We start from the raw sequence: 20,794 nt of genomic DNA, 5'->3' as shown, positions 1-20,794 counted from the left end.
ATCAAATTAAATTGGTAAAATAACGACACCAGGAGCAAACAACACACATATGGAATAAGGTAAGCCATTTTTATTTAATATTTTCACTTTTAACTATCTCTATAGATATCTTGAAGAAAATCCCATACAAATCCTTATAAATCGATATGCAAATTGTGTTCCTTAATTGCGTGGTTCTTAAAGACAGCTTGGGCCGCCCGTGCTCTGTTCATGATAAACCTCACGAACGAAATTAGACAAACGGTAAAATGAAGCACTTTGAAAATTCGAGAATATTATATCCAAGTTGAGGTCAGTATATTTCCATTCTTCTTTACGCTTTTTGAGTTGCTAGGATTTCTAAAACAAAAACGATTTTGTTTTTGTTAATGGTCACGCATACACAACATGGCGTGATTTTATGTATTTCGATGAGTATTATTAACAAAATCCCACATTCATTCCCCAAAAGTAAACTTTACATATTTTGAAAGATCGTTAACTCGGGTATTGTCAATCTTAATCTTACGAAATTCTAAAATCAAAACGCTCACACGCTCAAAATTATCGTTATTTTTCGCCTAGTGTTTCACAAAGCACGGGATAACCATAACTTCTTCACTTCTCATGAATACTCAGATAAATCTAATGTTTACGAAATCATGGTGTTTACGCCAAGGCAAGTTGTAAAACAAATTGGAACTACTACAGCTTTTCTAGCGCCGGAGTTTTGACAGGCGAGTCAAGTGATTCATGACTATTTTCACTGACCCTGTTTGTACGTGTTTGGGATCGCCACTTGTTGTGCCTAAGTTGAAAATGGCTTCCATCGTTTTTCTCAGGAATTAACAGATATTTCAAGGAAAAAACTACATAGCATTCATACACTTACTAAAGGCTATCTATATGCAAAAGACGAGTGAATTTGATTTTTTTTCAGCTTTGCCGAAGATTTGCGATTTTGTTTGATTCTTGCACGGATCTGCTCTTAAAAAGTAACAATATGACGGAAAAACTATTTGGTTGCCGGTAGCTATAATACAAACTTTGTGAAACAAGAGGCTTTATGTGATCTTATTAAGTAGTTGTAGACAGTTAGAAAGCGGTTGCTCGAATTGGATGTTCGGCTGCAATTTGTCTCGCTTCAATTTGTCTACTTAATACTTTTTGTTTTGCTTTTCATAAACCTTGATTTGCAGTAGAGGAGTCTTTCTTACAGCTTCAACTGTCCCCGGTAGGAAACCTTAATGCCAGCAAACACCCGTGGCGGTAATTGCTTTAAATGGTTCTTTGACAAGTTCCCGAGATCAGTAAGTCATTACAACGGAGCGTGAACTTTGCCTTCTGCGACATACTTTTTAAAAATACAACTGATGAACGTTTGCGTTTTCCTCACAGTGATGAATAATTAGATAAGTTACTTTACCCTGAAGATCCAAATGCAAAATAACATCGTTCAATCAATATGCCAACATCTCAGACCATCTGCTCGTCTGAGCAGTGGTTCAAATATCAAAGAAGGCGAACACTTTAATCAGATTAATTGCTTGTCGAGAATTAAAACTCGCAAATTGAGAGAAATGGAACGGTTATTTTAACATCATCTCTTAATGTATTCCTTTAACATCACAGGTGATAGGTTCGAATATTTTATTGAAACACCAAGTAAGAAGTGAAGGACCAAAACCAATCAAGCAAATGTTCAACTACGCAGGGGGTCCTGGTATCAATAACACTATGAGAATTCTCTGACACTAAATAGGATGCTGAGCTCCTCATGTGGAGCGTTTTGTATTATTCTGATCCAGGATCGACGGTTTTCTGTTTAGTTTGAGTCTTTTTAATCCTGTACTAAGCCGACAGAGAATAGTGTTCCTTGATCACGATATGAAATACGAAGTTTTTAGCAATTTGTACCTGACCAAATTTCCAGCTGAGCCAGCAATTATCTGTTCATTTTACGTATTCAGATATGTAATAAGACTAAGAGAGAAACCTTCCAGAATCGTTGTAAATTTGCAATATGTAGTTCTCTTCTACATTCAATCTCTTAGGAAGTCTAAAATGCACTTGTTTAGTAGTTTTACGTTGCCATAGTAACCAGATTAAACAACAATTTTTCCTCTTATTTGCGAGGATTTGATAGAAATACAGTGCTGTGTTCCAAGGTACTGAGGTCCCCCACTTCCCATGATCCATTCTAGATTTGAAAATGTTGTCTTTTGAGGCCTGGATGCCCACTGATGACAACTTTCAGTAATACAAAATGTTGTACACGGTGGTTTTGTAGTTAAATGAAACGTGTACTCCTTTGTCACATTAGTTTTCATGAACGGTTTTAAAACGACTTTGTATGCGACGGGAAAAAAAGATTTATATTTTTTGTTTTAAAACGTTGGCTGGTAAAACACACCTTCTTTTTCTCCAAACTAAAAAACTTGTTAAAGCAAAATGTTGAGTCATTTTATAATAACTCGCACATCACTTACGGTTCAGATGAAAAGAATCACGGGTTTGACGTCAGCATAATGCATTGCAAAGCATATAATTCACAAAATCTTGGTACGATTTAAGTTATGCGGTGTAAGTTTCAAAACACACCCGCAAATCTCTTCATTTGACTCCCTGAGATCAAACTTGGTATAGTAATATTCAATGCTCCTGAGGCCAGATAGTTTTGCTTATTTAGTCCTTTCTGAGGTTGGTAACACCCCCTTATCTAATCAGGAGTAACACTCTCAAAACTGTGAGACGGAAGCCGGGTTTTCTAAGTTAAAATTAAAATGAGAGAAGTAATAAACGGATTGTTAAGAACGCTCTTTGTGCTATTTACTGCCTTTAACCGGCCCAAGGCTTGTGCTTCATATCAGATCGTAAACAGTCGAAACGATTCACATTACTGCTGCGTTTGCGTCTAAATTCTAATTTGTTTTTCCTTTAGCGATGCTTAGAATAAGCTCTAAAAAAAAGTGTTAGGATAAAGATTCGATTGTCAAAGGAAGGAAGCGTTTGAAAAAACTAAAGTAAATCCTGAGATCTTTCCGGTCTCACCTCGAGAGATTGCTCCCAAATTACTTTTCAAGTGATATTGAAATATTAAAATATTAATGTTCCCGCTACTCGTTTCAATTTCTTATTGCACCGTTACTCGTTACTACGTTACTCTGTTTAGTAACACCTCCATCATAGAGGGAAGCCCAACTCAGTGAGGGCCACCTCAGCTTTTTCTTTTAGAATAAATGAGCTTTGCGGCGCAAGAGAGGTTGCAAGTCGAAGCAATATTGTTTTTCTCCATTAACTTTTATTTCTTAATATTTTTGTTGGATTTAAACATGTCCTCAGGTGTCCTCTGGTCAATTAATTGATCTCACGTTTTTTCTTTTACTTTTTTTACTTACAGCGTCAAATCTTCCCAGGATGAAACCTCAATGTCAGCAAACACGCCTGGTGGTAAATATTGTAACTGGTTGTTGGACAAGTCCCTGAAACCAATAGGTCATCACAACGAAGCGTGAACTCTGTTGCCTATGTTAGGTATGTTTTCCTACATCTTGAAAGCACACGATACTTCTCAAAATACTATAAACAAATGGAAAGCTTAATGTCGTTCTAGAGTTGGGGTACAAATCTTAAAGAGGGCAAATACTCTAATCAGATTCATTGCCTCACGAAAATTTAAACGCTAGAATTTAAAGAAATTGAGGAGAAATTTTTAGATTACCCTTTGTTAGATTCCTTTTAACCTCGCTGGCCATATATCCGAAACGCAAGTTGACCAGTGTTAAAGTCGAATATGAGTAAATCTGTTTTTTAACGTCTTTTTTGGCGCTGCCTCTCTGATTTCTTATAGTTCTTACTGTTTGCTATCCTCTGAGACATTTCAATCTAATGATTTAAAACGCTCTGGTTAAGGATCTGCTTCAGGCGATAATGTTTCTGTGTAATCATGATAAATTTTGCCTTGGTATAGGATCCTTGGGCATTTACGTGCTCAAGAGATTGGAAGACAAAAACGGCGTGGTTGGGGTAGGACGAGGTTGTTGATTACCACTCGAAAAGGGTCGTTATATCTTGTTGCAATGGTACAGTGAGGTCTTCCAAGATAAGGCTGATACCGGAGACCCCAAAGAAATATTTAAAGTGATTTGACTGAGCTACATAAGGGAGGTTGCCCTTTTTAAAAAATATCGTTTTTCAACATTTTCTTGACAGGAAGTTTGGATTTCAACTCAGTCTCATGTGGTTCAAATTCGGCTTCTCTACATGGGTACGAGGTCAAAAAAAATCATCACTAAACGTTCTTATGCTAAAGAAACGTCGTCCTTACAGATGTTCCAGCTTCGTGTTGTCACTAAAGGCCCCTACTGACAAGTTCAGCAACTTGTTATTGGACATGTCCCTAGAAACAAATTAACAAATCAGTTACCTTATTTACTCGACTGTGAACCTGAATTTCACAGCTTACAAAGAGATTAAGGACTTTTCTGTATGCTGCTTATTGATTTGACTCGGAACTTCATGTAGAAATGAACTTGCTATGAGGTTTTCTCAAGGTGACGTGTGCACTTGAAATGATTAATTCTCTAAGTAAAAATTATTCTTCGAAAATACCAGAGCCTTGACCAATGCTATTTCTGTTTACTTGAAACAGCGAAAAGAATGAAATATGAAATATGTAATGATCATGATGCAAAGCGAAACACCCGAGATATTTTTGGTTCTCTTAATTAAAAAATTTGAAACACATGTAATACTAAGTTTCCCTACACAACTAGGATCAGAAGCAAGTGTTTATCTACTGATGGATATTTCAGTGCTGCCCTTAGAAAAAAATTCTGCCTCACTTTGTGCATTAGCTTTAAGTGGATTATTTCCCGTGAACATAGAAATCAGCTCCAAAGCTCATTGGCTTGAGCTTGGTCAAATATGAAGAAGCGTTTCACTTGATCTTCAGGGTCAGTTTAGACATGCAAGGGTAGGATTTGGGGAGGGTGTGATGGGGGCATCCACACCCACCCGCGAGGATTCACTTAATACTGAGCGACGGTTGCAAAGAGAGTTAAAAAGACAAAACAAAACAAAAACAAACAAACAAACGAAGAAACAAAATCGAACCAACGCAAACTGACTGAGCCACAAATACATTTCTAATTCCTAATTCAAGTAAATTTAGTCATCGATTTATCTCGTTAGCATTTGCCAATGATTTAATCATGAATACCACCTGAAAACTTAATCGATATTGATTTTGACAAGATTACGGCCTTGCCGGAAAACTCTACTTCTTCTCAATGCGATAGTGAGTAAAAATTTGATATGATCACGAGGAGCATAGAAGCTAGATTCTGGTTGCCGGTCATTCTCCTAAAGGCAAGCTCACGGGAAGCGTTGCAGCTGTTAAAGCCTTTATAATCCAATATGTTGATGAGCATCTCATGCAAAGAACTTTGTACTTCGCTGATCTAAGATCGACTATTTTCCGTCCTCAGTTCGAGTATTTTTGTACTGTAGTGATCCGACGCGGGTTAATTCTCCTTGATTACGGTATGAAACAATGAGTTTAAGAAATTCACTGAAGTCGAAATCTCCAGCTGATCCTAATATCGTTTTCTTTTGCTCATCTAGACGTGTAAATTTCCAAACTGCTTCACTTGAGGAATTAAATTTTTCTCACCTTAAAGTCTGAAAGCGCCTGAAGAGGGCCTTATGAACATAGTCCTGATGGACCAAATTATTCAGTGTTTGTCGCCTGTCAGTTTTTATGTACTACGTTGAGTCTGTTTCAGTCAAAAGATTAAGTACTCTCACACTGATAGTCCGAAATAGATATCTTCTTAAAACTCGCTTAGTACCAAGATATTTCATATCACTTGAAGATTATCTGTGCTTGGAGCTCGTTTATATCCATTAGACCTGTTCACTTTTGGCTGCTTAGTTTAGATCACAAACAATGCCAAAACACCAAAACTATGCGTCTGAACCCAGCTATTAATCTTCTCCTCAGCTCCTGACACAATCACACCTTACCAAATTTACCAAATTCAAGATATTTTTCTGGGTTGTAATTGTTAATGTTTTTTGTTGTTTTCACGTGAGATAAATGCAAACTCCTCATACTTTCTGCAGTGTCACCTCTTAATTCAGTCAAGCAGATACCGAATTTATGTCATGCATACAAAGTACTTACAGTTTTCCTGTAGCTCGCGGAATTTTCTTTGGAATTGACTTTAGCTGTTTTCCTTCACAATTGGCTGATACTAAGCCCTTCATGTTACCTTCAAGAACTTTGCATTGGCACGGTTGAGGGCACTCAGCTGACAAACAAAAACAGACTTCAATTAAACTTGTTATTTGAATCATATTTGTTTTTAATCGTTCACTTTTATTTAAAGATTTTATCAACCGAAAGCTGTTAAATCAAATCGATGATGATACGTTAGAAAGTAAACCATCCGTTCAGCGATATTCCTTAGCATCATCAGAGACTAAAATCTGATGTCACCCATTGAAATGACAGGCAAATTTCTAATCAGATTTTTTAAAATGATGTTCTGCCTTTTTTAACACAGTCCTTTTTAATCACTCACATGATTTTTATTCGCCATGATTGAAAATTATCTAAAATAATAACTCTTTTGTTTGTATTTAACTCTCTGTTTGTATTTTGACTCACCCTACGAGCTCGAATACAGCACAAGTCGTAAAAATACTCAGCGATACTACACAACAAAACGTCTAATAAGATATATTTATTTTCCGTTTAATTTGTCCAAAGATAAAAAAAATAAAGGCAACACGAGGTAAATTTTGCTGTTCATAGTGTTTAATAGAGCAAAGATAACCATTCCGTTTAATTTCCTTATACAACATGTACGTCGCGACATTAACATGGCCACCCTGACCGGAAAACGTCCCTCCGTGGCCTCTATGGACATTGAATAAAGGGGGTAAACTTCTAAAGAAACTGTGGTGCTGCGTCGATGGGGTAACAAGGTAATTTGGTAACATCTGACTAACTTCAAAATGTAAATTGGCCACCGTAAAAGAGTTAAAAAGCTGACGTTTCGAGCGTTAGCCCTTCGTCAGAGCGAAACATTGGTTTTGTCACCTCGTCAATACGACCGTTTCTTTCGGCTCGGAGAGACAGCCATACATTTTCGAATAATGAACCCTCGTAAATGTGGTCACCCGTTAATACGGCCAACGACCACATGTGATTATGCAATATAATTATCAATACACATTATGCAATATCATTATCAATAACGATTTCATTAAAAAGAAGTGTTCTTAAAACGTTCGGTCTTCCAGCCTGGGATTTCAAACCGCCTGTTTCGTCTGAGTAATGAGAGCATACGGTCGGGTAAATGGCCCGTAGCAAGGTAAAAAGGCCTGTGGAAACCGGTCTTCAAAAAGGGGAATCGGTCTTGTGAAAAGAACTATCGACCGATAACACTACTCAGTACGGTGGATAAGGTGTATGAACAAATACTGAGCACACAAGTTAATGCCTTCTTCGATCCTATTCTTAATAATTGCTTATGATGTGCATACATAAGCAGAACAACACTGCTGAGCTTGACTGAGAAATGGAAAATGGCTGCTGACTCCAAACAGTATGTAGGAATACTATCAACTGACATGAGCAAAGCCTTCGATTCTCTTCACCCGGCACTCATGGTAAACAAATTCAAAGCTTATGACTTCTCAGAGGAAGCGCTTTGCCTTATAAGGTCATACTTTACTGACCGACAAAATAGGGTCAAATTAGATTCAGTGATGAGCTGTTGGAGGGATACTACAAGAGGTTGTCCACAAGGATCATCATTTGGGCCACTTATGTGGAATATTTTCCACATAAGTGGAATATTTTCCACTTAACTTTGTTAATCAACAGTTCGCCTAGTAATTTGAACCTGTGTATGTATGCTGAAGACCACCAGCTCTTTGTAACAGGAAATTCGATACAGAAGGTAGAGCAATCATTAAATCAAGATGAGGGAGGAGACAAGCTATTTCTAGGTGGTACACAGACAACTTTTTAATGGGAAATCATGAGAAATAAAATACCATGTCGATAGGAAAGAAGAACGAGGATGAACAATCAATAAGTGTTGACATTGATGGAGAAAACATTGCATCTGTACCCGCGCTTAAACTATTAGGGGTTACTATCGATAATAAGCTTGAATTTAGTCCACATATTAGTGCTATTTGTAAGAAGGCTAGCAGAAAAGTAAATGCTCTTGTTCATCTTAGGCGCCTGATCACTATAGAAGCTAAGCTTCAGATCAGCTGTTCAAATCGGCCATATTACCTGACCTCACATATTGCCATACTGTGTGGCATTTTTGTAAAGCATCGGAGAAAAGAAAACTAGAAAAGATTCAAGAAAGGGCGTTATGCGCAGTATTCAACGACAGGAAAACTGAATATGGAGAATAATTGGAAAAGGGGCGTCTACCTAGTTTAGAAGATAGGCGTCTTCAAGACATTTTGATACTAATGTCTAAGGTCCAAAACTCCTTGGCACCTGAGCCCATTTGTGAAATTTTCTATAAGCAAGTAAAACACTATAATCTAAGATGTGGAGAAATCCCCATTCGTAGATTCAGGACGGTGAAGTATGGGAAACATAGTGTTAAATATCTAGGCCCCTATTTATGGGGGAAAATAAGTCGAGATATTCCAAGAAATAGTCTTCAAGCCTTCAAGAAAGCCATCAGGAGAATTAATATTACGAACCTTTTAGATATGTCATGCAAATGCAATGCCTGTATTACATAATAGCTTCTTATTAACTAAATTTTACATGCATATGATTGATACATTTTGCTCTGTATGATTGTCTGTTTATTTTCCATTTTATATTTTATTATATTGTATATATTTATATGAATATCATTTAAAATTACTGTAGATAGGAAAAAAAAAATTTTTTTTTTCTGTGTCCCCAATTAGCTTGGTAGCTAAATCTCTTGACACATTAATAAAGTACTCACTCACTCACAGTAAGACGGTCTGTGAAAAACACGCACTAATTATTTTCTTATGCGGTTATTTGATCATGACTTAAACACCGCGCGCCTGCTACGAGTGACATACGTATGGGTAATCGCATGGGGCTGAGTAAAATTAAGGATTAATATCACGCCTGTTTTCGGAAGTTGCTGAAATTACCCGAGTCGCGCAGCGACGAGGGCAATTTCTGCAACTTCCGAGAACACAAGTGATATTAATCCTTAATTTTACGAGGAACCATGTGATTACTTGTTTATGATGTAAGGGGCAAAATGTTTTCTTACTGATCTCGCGCAAAACGGGACGCCATTTTTTAAAAAAAAACAGAAATTTCTTTACCTTGGCAGCCGTTGCTAAGCGATTTTCAGCCAATCATTTGCAAGTGATTTTGCCCGCGGCAATTACAAAAATTAAGATAAAATGCCCTCTGTCTTGATCAATCACAATTCAGTAATTTTGCCCCTTATATGATAAGAATATTAACGGGATTCGACTCTATTTGACTTCAGAAGAAACCTTCATATACGTCGGTTTGAGACTTTGGCAAGCTTTTTAGTTAGCAATTCGGAACAATTTTGCAAATACCTGGACTCAGATATTCAATAATTTTATCAGCACAGTCCTAGTTGGCACTACAGCGAAAAAGATTAAATTCAGATTCAGAAGGTTTTTGCCAATTGCAGGCAGTATTATTTTCACCCTACTTTTTCACGAAAGATAAAGAGAATAGCTTCACCATTATCAATTAACCTTTAGTTGGATAAGTTTCTCAGCGCAGTCAATCGCTAAAGATCGATAATTAATAACCTTTAATTTATTTTCAGATTCGTCTTCAACTCATGTAAACGGTCAGTTGATTATGAACAGAAATCATAGCAAAGCCAAGAATAGGAAAGTTGTGAGTGATCACATTATTTTAGACCTAGTAGGATTCTTTCCAATGAGGAGCGAGAGAGGTCAAGGCACGATTGACCGAGATCGTTTCCCCTCAAACTGGTAACAAGACTGCATATCTGACTTCCAGTGCAATTTCAAACTCTAGGCCACTCTAACAGCTGCTATGATAGATGCAAACGGCTGCTACAACTCCGTCTTCTTAAGACTTCTTTCACAAATGTCGGAAAAAAAAACACTGCACCAGAATGCATTCGTTAAATAATTCGCTTAGAATCAGGGGAGAAGAATGAATTCCTTGCTAGTTATCAACTTCGACAAGCAAATTCAGTTCGTTTACAAAAAAGCAGAAGAGTGAATACAAGACGGTTGGTATCCGTCGAGGCCTTGCTATTAGAGAGTGTTGTGGCCGTCAATTGCAAGGAGGCCCATGTTAACAGCGTTACGGTAAGAGCGCTCTTTCGCCCATGAGGAAGTTTGAGACCTTGAACGGAAGGCGAGCTGATGAAGATCTATGCAAGTTTATATCGTGCTCATTCATTAAAGTCAAAGAAATCAAGTAAAGTCAATCGAAGTCGATTCCATGAACTCCGATATTTAATGCCACCCATACAACACCATTGAAACTAACAGGAGGTTGAAAATTGTCGTGCATGTAGAGATAACAACAAATTAAACCACTCCACGTAAAAAACGAAATGCCACAAAATAAAAAGACAATCGCACAAGACCGCTGATGTGGAGGTTGGGAGGGAAAATTTTTTTTAATCGACAAATAAACCAAGTGTCAATAATGAATGTTTTGATACTTTCTATCTCTGTTTCTTTCCAACGGACAGATTTTCTTAAAAGGCGGAGATTACTTTCGAGAGGTTCGCTCTAAACGCACAGAATTTTATAGCTGAAATCGATTACTATGGAGCATAAACTATTCTTAGCTTTAAGGGCTTTGAGAATTTAAAAGCTGGATTCATGGCGTTGTTTTTCATTTGCCTGTCAGTTTCATTGTCGAAAAAACTCTAATGATACCTAGTTAAGCTTGATTAAGAAAAGCCTGTAGAGAATGAAAGAGTCTTGTTTATTTTACGTAGCTTGTGCAACAAAATAATTACCCATGCAGTGAAACACCGCAGATTTTACTAACTTTATTTATCAATTTGTTTTCTCAAGAGCAGGGCCCTAGCTAGCATGAGGCAATACGAGGCAATTGGCTCGTCTTGATTTTGGCCTTTTTTTGGGTACCAGCATCGCTCAGCAATAAGAAAGTGAACTTCTACACTTGCCCAAGATTGACTTTTCTGAAGAAAAATGCCGCAGAAAATGGTTAAAAGGGTATTTCTGAGCCTCCAGATCTCAACATTTTCTGGGGGGGCATGTCAGACCCGAAACTTGCCTTGTCTTTTTCTGAAGTCTGGCTACGGCCCGTAGGAGTAACACTCAAACAAAGAAAGACACAGGACAAAACAGAAACATATTTCAAAATGTCATTCACCGTCTCGTTTTGGTGAGAAACATGGGCTTACTATTTGTTCTCGCATGGAACATGTTTGCAAAAAACCATTCACTTTCACTTCCAAATTCGTTAATCGAAAATAAGAGTGAAATAGAAATGAAAAAAGCTAATTACCATTTCGAACAGAGAAGTAATTTTTTACACTGAAATAATTTAAAAGCCTAGCCTTTTTTGGACAAAGTCTTCTTTTACATGTAGTTCTCTTTTCGTTAATGATACGAATAAACGCCGCTCTAAGCAACCATTAACCTGCACACTAATTGAACGCAAAATCAATAAAAATAACGTAGCGAGTAATTTTTTTGTTCGAGATATGAAACTACGCTGCAATTGAAATTGATTTACTTGATAAATATTATTTGTGAGATTACCCTTACATAAAAATTGTAGACAATTTCACTCTAAAACAAAATTAAAGACAAATCGTAAGGTTACCCTAAGCATAAACAACAGCTCAGCTCTTCTTAAAGTAAAATGTATAACTTGAAACTTACTCTCGACAACAAGACTGATGTTAATCCTCTTCAACTGACCATGGTCGTCCACCTCACAGCTGTATTTTGTATTTCTTTCTTCTTCAGTGACGTTGATTCGGAGTCGCACACTAGTGCTGTTCTGCACAACAGCACCATTCCTTCTCCAGACAATACGAGGAGCCGGTCCACCTTCCGCCGGGCACCACAAAGATGAAGAATGGTTGAGCAGGGCAAACTGAGTCTTTGCGACTTCCATTAGGTTTGTGGGAACTAAACACAAACACAAACCCAATAAGACGTCGAGATTTGTACATCGAAAAATATAATGGAAACTTTATTTGTGTTTTGAAATGTACAATTGTAAATCTCACTACGTATAGGCAATTTACAAATGCTGGTTGAGATTGGCTTATTCAACACACACACAAAAATCAAAATTGCATCAAATCTGGGTTGTCCCAATTCCTATTTCTACAACAAAAGACGTAATATGTTGCTCTAATAGCTACATCTATCATGTTCTTGATTACGTAAAGCTGCTGCTTTTTGTCAATGCCTATGTCATTCTTCATGTTTAAGAACGTAGAGCATTCATCTGAGAAAACGCCAAGAGAGCTCATGGAGATATTTACAAACTTTACACATCTGAAAGTTCTACTCATTTCGTTAATCAAGTTCCGATATTTTTCTTTTTTACGTACTGCATTGTTGTACAAGTTAGATTCGAAACCAACCGCTTATTCTAGAACATTTAGGCACTTGGACTGGGTTAGGAAAAGAAGATCTGGGCGATAATTTTCACCAGTTCTTATTGAGGGATTGAGAAAACCAGTAACATCTGCATAGATTGAGGAGCTAACATTACAGGTTGAAGGGACTTGGCAATGAAGTTAAGGATTGAGTCGTGTCTCCAGGTAAAGCGATCAAGGCATTCTTGAACATGAAGGAGTGACTCAGGATTAAGGCAAAAGGAACAATCAGGACTTTTGTGATAATTCCCATCTTACCAAATTCTTACGTGTAGGGAGAGAATTGTTGATGTAGCGGATGGTAAAGTTGTAAATGCTCTTCGGTAGATGAGACTGGGCCACTGACCAGATAGAATTAACAGATGACACAATGAATACTTGATAACATTTGAGAAGAAGAAACCTTGAGATGTTAGGTGGTGTTGCAGTTTATCCTCTTGATTAGAACGGAAATCCTTAAGAACTTCCTTAGTGGATTCTTACACATCATGTTGAATGTTAGTGTGACAGCTTGACGATCTCCAGAGAACTCTCAAGGAATCATTTGGGGACTCTTTTAATGAATTTAGGAGAACTGACTGGCACTTAGTAAATTTGATAGAGGGAGGAAAAATATTAAGACCAAATTAATTGCTTTTTAGGAAAACATTGCTCAGTGTTCCAGATATCGGAATATCAAGCCATTTTCGGATGTAGCCATTCACTACAGAGTCGAGATGTTGCGTTATCCAGGTTTTGGATATATTTGCTATGGTGAAATGCTATGACAACCTCGATAGGACATCGCGGCTGTACAGAAGAAGTTTGTGTTTAGGATGCAGTGGCTTTATATCGATGTCATTCATCAAGATTTGTACAAGAGAGGACAATTGAGATTTTTGTTGGTTATTAGACATGTTGAAGTCAAAGAAGCGACCTAAGCAACGAAATGATAAACCCATTTCCACACAGGGAATTAGAACTCCATTGATCAACAGCTTGGGTAAATATTGGACAGATTTAGCGCACAGTCTCCGTATTCCAAAGTAGAACATTTGTCAACTCTGATCGTCATGCTCCACCAATTACACCATAATATGAGGCGATTAATTAGGTGTTGATTTTCTGATTCTTGACCGCTTATGACAGCGGCATCGTCGGCGAACTGAAACTAGTGAATGGGATTTAAAAACTCGAGGGAAAAGCCAAAGTGGCGGTATTTTTCAGATTTAATATGCTGTAGAAACGTGTTAAAACACAAGTTAAAGAGAAGTGGGCTAAGGCAATCACCTTGGAGTACACCACGACCGACAGATATAAACGCAGTGCGAAATTCATTTTTAAGAATAGAGGTTGTAAAGTCCTTGTAAAGACTTCACCAGTGCTTTAATATGATCGGGAATGTGGTGGTAATCAAGAGCAGTTTGGATCAAGTTGTGATGAACTTCACCAAAAGCGCTTTTAAGATCCAAAAGAGTAATGGCGAGTAAACGCTGTTTGGCACGAGCTTTGTTAATGATATCAGCCATTTGAGCAGTATGCTCAAAAGTTCCAGAAAGACCTTTTTGAATTTCCTGTTCAATGTAGTTGTTAGCGGCGAGGAAGTTGAAAATGGCATTACGAAGACACGAGGTCAAAACCTTTAAAGGCACAGATTGTAAAGTAATAGGGCGAAAGTCAGCAGGGTCATTGGTGTCTTCCTTTTTATGGATAAGGATTGTGCAGGCTCCCTTCCATTCGCTTGGGACGGAGCCAGTAGACCAAGCTGTGCGTATGATTTCAGATAAGTAAGTGCGAAGAAAAGGACATCGTTTCAAACAAATTATTGACATATATGTGCACGATCCTTCGTAGTAAAGCACTATTTAAGCAATAGTGAAAATCAGACCTAAAAAAAATTCAGGCCTGTACGGGATTCGAACCACTGACCTCTGCGATACTAGTGCAGCGCTCTACCAATTGAGCTAACAAGCCAACTGGGAGCAGGCCATCAAATTAATTCGACATAAACCCGTAGATTATAAATCAAACAACTAACATATGAAATACATATATATGAACTGCGGTTATGAAACGTATATGTGCACGATCCTTCGCAGTAAAGCACTATTTAAGCAATAGTGAAAACCAGACCTGAAAAAAATTCAGGCCTCTACGGGATTCGAACCACTGACCTCTGCGATACTAGTGCAGCGCTCTACCAATTGAGCCAACAAGCTAGTTGGCTTGTTAGCTCAATTGGTAGAGCGCTGCACTAGTATCGCAGAGGTAAGTGGTTCGAATCCCTTACAGGCCTGAATTTTTTCAGGTCTGATTTTCACTATTGCTTAAATAGTGCTTTACTGCGAAGGATCGTGCACATATACGTTTCATAACCGCAGTTCATATATATGTATTTCATATGTTTGTTGTTTAAATTATTGACAGTTGATCTAGGGGACAAGGAGAACCAGACGCCTTCATTTTTCTTATCACATTTGAGATCTGTTGATATGTGGGAGGCTCAAGGTTAAACGGAATTACAGGTTCTGATAAAGTAGGTATCCAGCTTGGAAGGTTGAAAACTTTAGTCGGATTTACTGACGACAGAGTTCTTGTAAAGTAATCATAGCACTCGTTCATGAAAAACGAAGGGAACATTTCGTCTTTTTTGTTGAAGAATATCCTTTTGACAGATACCCAGAAATTTTTGGAGATGGAGTGATCATGATTCATCACGTCAGTGTTGAGTTGACCCGACGTCTTGGCTCGCAGTTTGTCACGCAATAAGTGAGATACGTATTTCATTTCTGTGATGTCGGCGTTCGCTTCAAGATTTTAAAGGATTTCTTAAGATCATTTTTAGATTTTCCTTCCTTTTTCATTATCAGGTTTCCATTAGGCGTTTGTGCAACTTGACCAAAATTATCAGAAAAGTAGTCATAAACAGTGTCGTTCAGAAGTTCAACACTTGAGTTGAGATTCTGAACAGTGATTGGAGGATTCAGAGACAATTTGGATTTAAAATATTCGTTTGCCATGAACCATTGTTCCTCAGATTTAGGTAGATTTACTCCTTTTTAATATTAAGAAAGCAATGATCTTGAGGTTCAGGGGAAAGCACACTAGAGGCCATGGAAGGAACACCTACATCGTCAGATTCTTGATTGGTAAGTGTGGCATTATCGAGGTCAGCACGACTGTTGATAATTTAAATCCAAAAGAACTCTACAACTCCTTTGATGCATCTTCAATCCTCTGTTACCCTTGCAAAGTCTACCACAGCAGCACCTCACGAGACAAATACGAGGGGAAGGATCTGCAGCGACTGACTCATTCGCATCTTCATCCATTCCAGCAGAAGGACGCTCTGCTTGAGTAATTCTATGTTTAAAGCGCCACGCATGGCGGCCCAACAAGACAAAATCCTTGCCGCAGAACGTATAGACCACACCAGCGAGTAAAACGAACAAAAACCGTGAACAAAACATAGCCTCGAACAATATAAAGGAGAGCCCCCCATTGATTAATTCAAAGAAGAATTCAATCCAAGCACAATATGACGTTAAAACCGAGGACATGTTCAAAGCGTGTCCGCTTTGCTCAATGATAATAATAATAATGATAATAATAATAATAGTAATAATAATAATAATTTAATATTTATATTGCGCAAATTAACATGTGGATATGATCAAATGCGCATCACAACACCTTTCGACGGACTTTGACCGGACTGTACCGGCAGTTTACAAACAATCGAAGGAAACTTATTTGAAGATGCCCCCCCCCCCATTCCCAGTAAACAGGCCAGACCACATCACAGTAATCTTGTGAGTGGGTTCTTTAACGTCTCCTGCCTAACAAAATTAACTAATTAATAGATGCAGGAGACAGGACCTACGGTTTATTCGTCCTTATCCGAGAAGACTAGAATGTCTATCCATTTCTTGATATTATACAAAGGTAGCGCATTCTCCTCAGTTATTTTAAGACCTTGAATGTTGGTCCGGCTGGGGCTTGAACCATCGACCTCGACCTCCCGCGCAACAGTCCAGCGCTCTAACCAATTGAGCTAACCGGGAGGCGGTTCATCTTTCTAAACCGAGAATCGGGTGTAAGACTCGGTGTCTAAAGTTAAGTACATCTACGGAAAATTGTTGCTAGGGTAACATCATAATCTGCACTTACGAAAATAGGCGCCCAAACACTCTTTTTTATCTAAAAGCCAGATTACCGTATTTACTCGCCTATAAGCCGATCTCGGCTATAAGCCGAGACCCTAAACTTCTTCATGTCAGCAGCTGTTGCATTGAAATAAAAAATTAACACAAAACATTCAGCTATAAGCCGAGACCTAATAATTGCAAAGTACTCCACGCTTGTCGTTAACTGAGATGAATTAACATAAACCGAAAACAAAAGGAGCTTCCCTCTCGGGAAACATGCAACCAAAAAGTAGGTTATTTACTCAGTTGTTATTGGTCGTTTAATTGAAAGTAACAACAAATCACAGATAAGTTGAATTTAATGTGTAAATAAATAGAACCATGCGTGACATAACAAAACATTCACCTGAGTTCAGAATCCTGTCTCAAACAATAGCTCTCTTTCAAAGTTATCGTAATCGATCATCATGCCGAAAGTTCGTCGTTCTTCATACAACTTAGCGTTCAAACTAAAAGTCGTTGCTGAAGCAGAGGCCGTCGAAAACAACTCCGAGATCGCTAGAGATTGCGGAATCAGTGAGTCGATGGTGCGTCGCTGGCGAAAAGATCAAGCGAACCTGTTTAATGGTCAGCTTAAAATGTCAGCAAAGCGAAAGACGATGGGCTGCTTTTCGCCAAAGTATCCTGAATTGGATCAAACACTACTGGACTGGTTTTCAGAGCAGGGGAGTCAAGGTAAGTCTTTCGCTTCTTTAAAACAATGAAAAGCTTCGATCAGCTGATATCTGTCAGATCGTGTTGCAATGTCTACACAAACCGTGGGAATGCAGGGGCGGATACAGGGGGGGGTGGATAGGGTGGATATCCACCCCCCCCCCATTTTTCAGTAAAAATAAATTCGAAATGTCACTTTATTTGAAATAGAAAATAAAGAAAGAAAGAAAAATTAGCTCTCGCTCATGTCTGGTTGTTGTTACGCCACGTTTCGTCGTCTGCCGCCACTTTTCGCGCAAAAGTTCGCAAGGAAGCCATTTGACAACGCCTAGTGAGGCGAAGTAAGATTCTGATTGGCTCATTATTGCGAAATTTGTAGGGAAACGTTCGCGCTTACCAACCCATGTGCTCAGTCGATGCTCAGGTTTGATGGCAACCTCGTTCCCAGGGTCTTGTGGGTAATTTCCATGATGGCGGGTCTGCCATCCACCCCCCTTTTTGAAATCCTGGATCCGCCCCTGGAATGACCGCTTCTGATTGGCCAGTTTTTCATGTTGTTAAAACAAGTCAAACAATTGATCTCCTTTATCTTTTACAGGAATTGCTGTGAGCAGATTAATTCTACGGCTAAAAGCGAAGGAGTTGAGCAGTGATCCAGACTTCAAAGCCCCACTGGGTTGGTACCAGAGATGGAAAAAGCGCCATTCTATCAGCCTTCGCACTAAGACAACCCTGGCACAGCGGCTCCCACAAGATCTGGAAGAAAAGATCATCCAGTTCTATCGGTTCGTGATCGCACTTCGGCAGCGGTATGGCCATTCGCTCTCCAGGCTGTTCAATATGGATGAAACTCCTATGCGATTCGAGAAATTTGTGTTTGTTGATAATCGCTCGGCTTATAGTCGAATAAACATTGAATTTCGAATCTTGTTAAGCACCCGTAAATATTTTTTGGCGAAAATACTCGGCTATAAGCCGAACCCCCTACCTTGGCGAGAATTTACCTGTTCTCAGTTTAATTTGTTGGAAAAATCGCTCGGCTTATAGGCGAATAATTACGGTAAATTTTTCAAATTTGCGGAGTTGAAGACATGCGCATAAAAAATCCTAGCAGAGTTTAATCATGCGAAATTAAGTCCCCTATAGAAAATCCACAACACAGAAAAAAAATGATTGGCAATGGTAATTGAACTGAGTGGAGTGCAATTTGGGCTGAGGTCATACGTGTGATTTGAAATCACAAGAATGATTTCAGATCAAAATTGCACGACACGAGGTTCAATTACCACTTTATTACATCGATTTTGAAATCGCCTAAATACAGGACTTGGTCTATTCAAATATTCTACTGATGCAGTACTGAGCCGGTTTTTGAATAAAAAGCGGAACCAGAAACGCTTTTACATCTTATTTTGTATGCAAACAGAAAGACTTTGACGTCATGTGTCACAAACTCAGTCAAGCGTAAAATGATGCGATTTAGAGCAAAAAATGGTGCAATTTGTGAATATTTCGCCAATCAGAACCAATCAGATTACAGGGACCACCAGTGATTTCACAATGGATGTAATAAACATGTAATAGCAACAACATATATACAGGATATGTATCAACAAATACACAAATTATGAACTATTCTCACTGGCAGGAATTATACCAATAAGAAAATGAAAAAATAAGCCTGAAGAATCTTACCTGTTTCATTCTTTGCTTTTCCCTTATACTCTGACGGAGATTTAAACCGGTATCCATGCTGAGGTGAAAATCTTAACCACATGTTATGTCCATTGGATCGCAGGGTAAAAGGAGGAGTGCTTATTCCACAAAATACACCCAGTAGATTGGCAGACTGATTATAGCCATCACGGACCTCAAGATACTCTTCATCAGCACAAGGCGCTCCAGACAACAAGAGCTTGTAGATGCCAAAGCTTATTTCCACATATTGTCCCTTCTCCACTTGAAGGACCTGAGTTGTATCAAAGTCTCGCATCGTATATTGCCTGGAGTAAACTTCTGTGATTATCGCAGCTATTATAAAGAAAATAATTTCATAGAGTAATAAGTGAATACACTTTGTACAATAAGTTGGCCAATGGTTGTTTATCTCGTTCTCAAGTCTCTGTTATCGTGTACGTAAAAGATAATGTAAACTATTCATAAACTTTCAGATTAGCTTCATGAAGAAATTTTCCCAGTACTTTTCTTGTGCTCCTGTAATATGAGAGGAATTTATTTTTCACAAACCAGTGTCTGAGCAAGTCAAACTCCGACGTCATTAATTAACAATCGACTCATGCTGCGCCATTTGATTCAAACGATGTCACTGATGATCTATGAGGTAAGCATGGATTTCAAAAATGATATTCACACAAATACGATATTCTAGTTTGGAACTGTCTTAAATACCGCTGGTAAGGTTTGAATAACTTCCGTCTTCAAAACAGTTGTACTGCCAGCCTGCAATGCTTATTTAAATTGTGGTTAAAATTTGCGCGGAATTACTCTTAGTGGCCGAGAAATCTTCGGCCCTTTGTATCATGTGTATTTTTCCTAAATGTAGCTGGTATACTTGGCCTAACATTTATCACTAATGGCTGATTTATGAAGAATATAAACTCCTCAAAATTATAAAATACAATATCATTACTTTATTCGTATTAATTAAAAGAAGGAACTGCTAAAAAGGCATCGAGCCTGTATAAAAAAAGAAGAAGAAAAAACAAACAAACAAAACTAAACAAAAAAACAGAAATAGTCAACATATACAATTAGAGCCGATGAATCTCACAGATTTTTTCCCTCAGCTGTTCTCCTTATAGATAATGCTAATGATTTCCCTTGGTTCTGCCCATAAGTTTACGTGAATATGCCAACAAAATACTCACCTCAAACATCGCTTAATAGTTGTTATCCTACCGATAGAATTAATCCAAGCTTACCCTCGGCAAATCACACTTACGCTTGTTCTGATACCCAAACTACAATCATTCGCCTCATACTCGCTCGTTAAAACTACACGTGTCTTCTACCAACAAGCGCAACCGACTTACCCAAAACAAAAGTGAAAGTCCACATGCTGTTGATGGACAGCTTTCTTGGAAAAAGAAAACAAATGAGTATCAAAATTGAAAGCTATCTAATCTGCATGACTCTCCTCGGCACCTCAGTACATCTATACGTTGTATATGTTGCGGTTCAGTGTCACCTCGGCTTGAATCTTACTTTCTTCGTCTCGTAATTGAACCAGGACATTTATGCCTTAACGACAAAGCGTTCCTTTGGCCACTATGGCTATAGTATGCTGATAATGTTTACGCC

At 38.2% G+C, this 20,794-nt stretch overlaps 2 protein-coding genes across 2 annotated transcripts in view; both read right to left on the bottom strand.

Moving 5' to 3' along the window:
* LOC148742508 (uncharacterized) overlaps nucleotides 1-20,794 on the bottom strand; it is a 59,367-nt gene that overhangs the window by 11,510 nt on the left and 27,063 nt on the right. The window lies entirely within an intron of this gene.
* Nucleotides 3,305-20,761, bottom strand: LOC148742510 (uncharacterized). Its single transcript, XM_088757045.1, has 5 exons — nucleotides 20,527-20,761; nucleotides 19,169-19,504; nucleotides 11,902-12,153; nucleotides 6,167-6,293; nucleotides 3,305-4,378 (listed from the first exon to the last, which is right to left on the bottom strand). The coding sequence occupies exons 1-5, from the start codon at nucleotides 20,549-20,551 to the stop codon at nucleotides 4,303-4,305; spliced, it is 816 nt and encodes a 271-aa protein (XP_088613171.1). The 5' UTR covers nucleotides 20,552-20,761; the 3' UTR covers nucleotides 3,305-4,302.

The sequence above is a fragment of the Stylophora pistillata genome, chromosome 1 (genome assembly GCF_964205215.1).
Source record: "Stylophora pistillata chromosome 1, jaStyPist1.2, whole genome shotgun sequence".
In the NCBI taxonomy this organism is placed as follows: Eukaryota; Metazoa; Cnidaria; class Anthozoa; order Scleractinia; family Pocilloporidae; genus Stylophora; species Stylophora pistillata.
The sequence above is the reverse complement of the archived record's forward strand: the minus strand, read 5'-3'. Positions and strand labels throughout refer to the sequence as shown.

Coding starts and splice junctions, on each gene's coding strand:
- LOC148742510 (XM_088757045.1), bottom strand. CDS start 20,551: ATGTGGACTTTCACTTTTGTTTTGG. Junction 19,505..20,526: donor GACTTTCACTTTTGTTTTGG/GTAAGTCGGTTG, acceptor TCTTTATAATAG/CTGCGATAATCACAGAAGTT. Junction 6,294..11,901: donor CATCAGTCTTGTTGTCGAGA/GTAAGTTTCAAG, acceptor TTTGTTTGTCAG/CTGAGTGCCCTCAACCGTGC.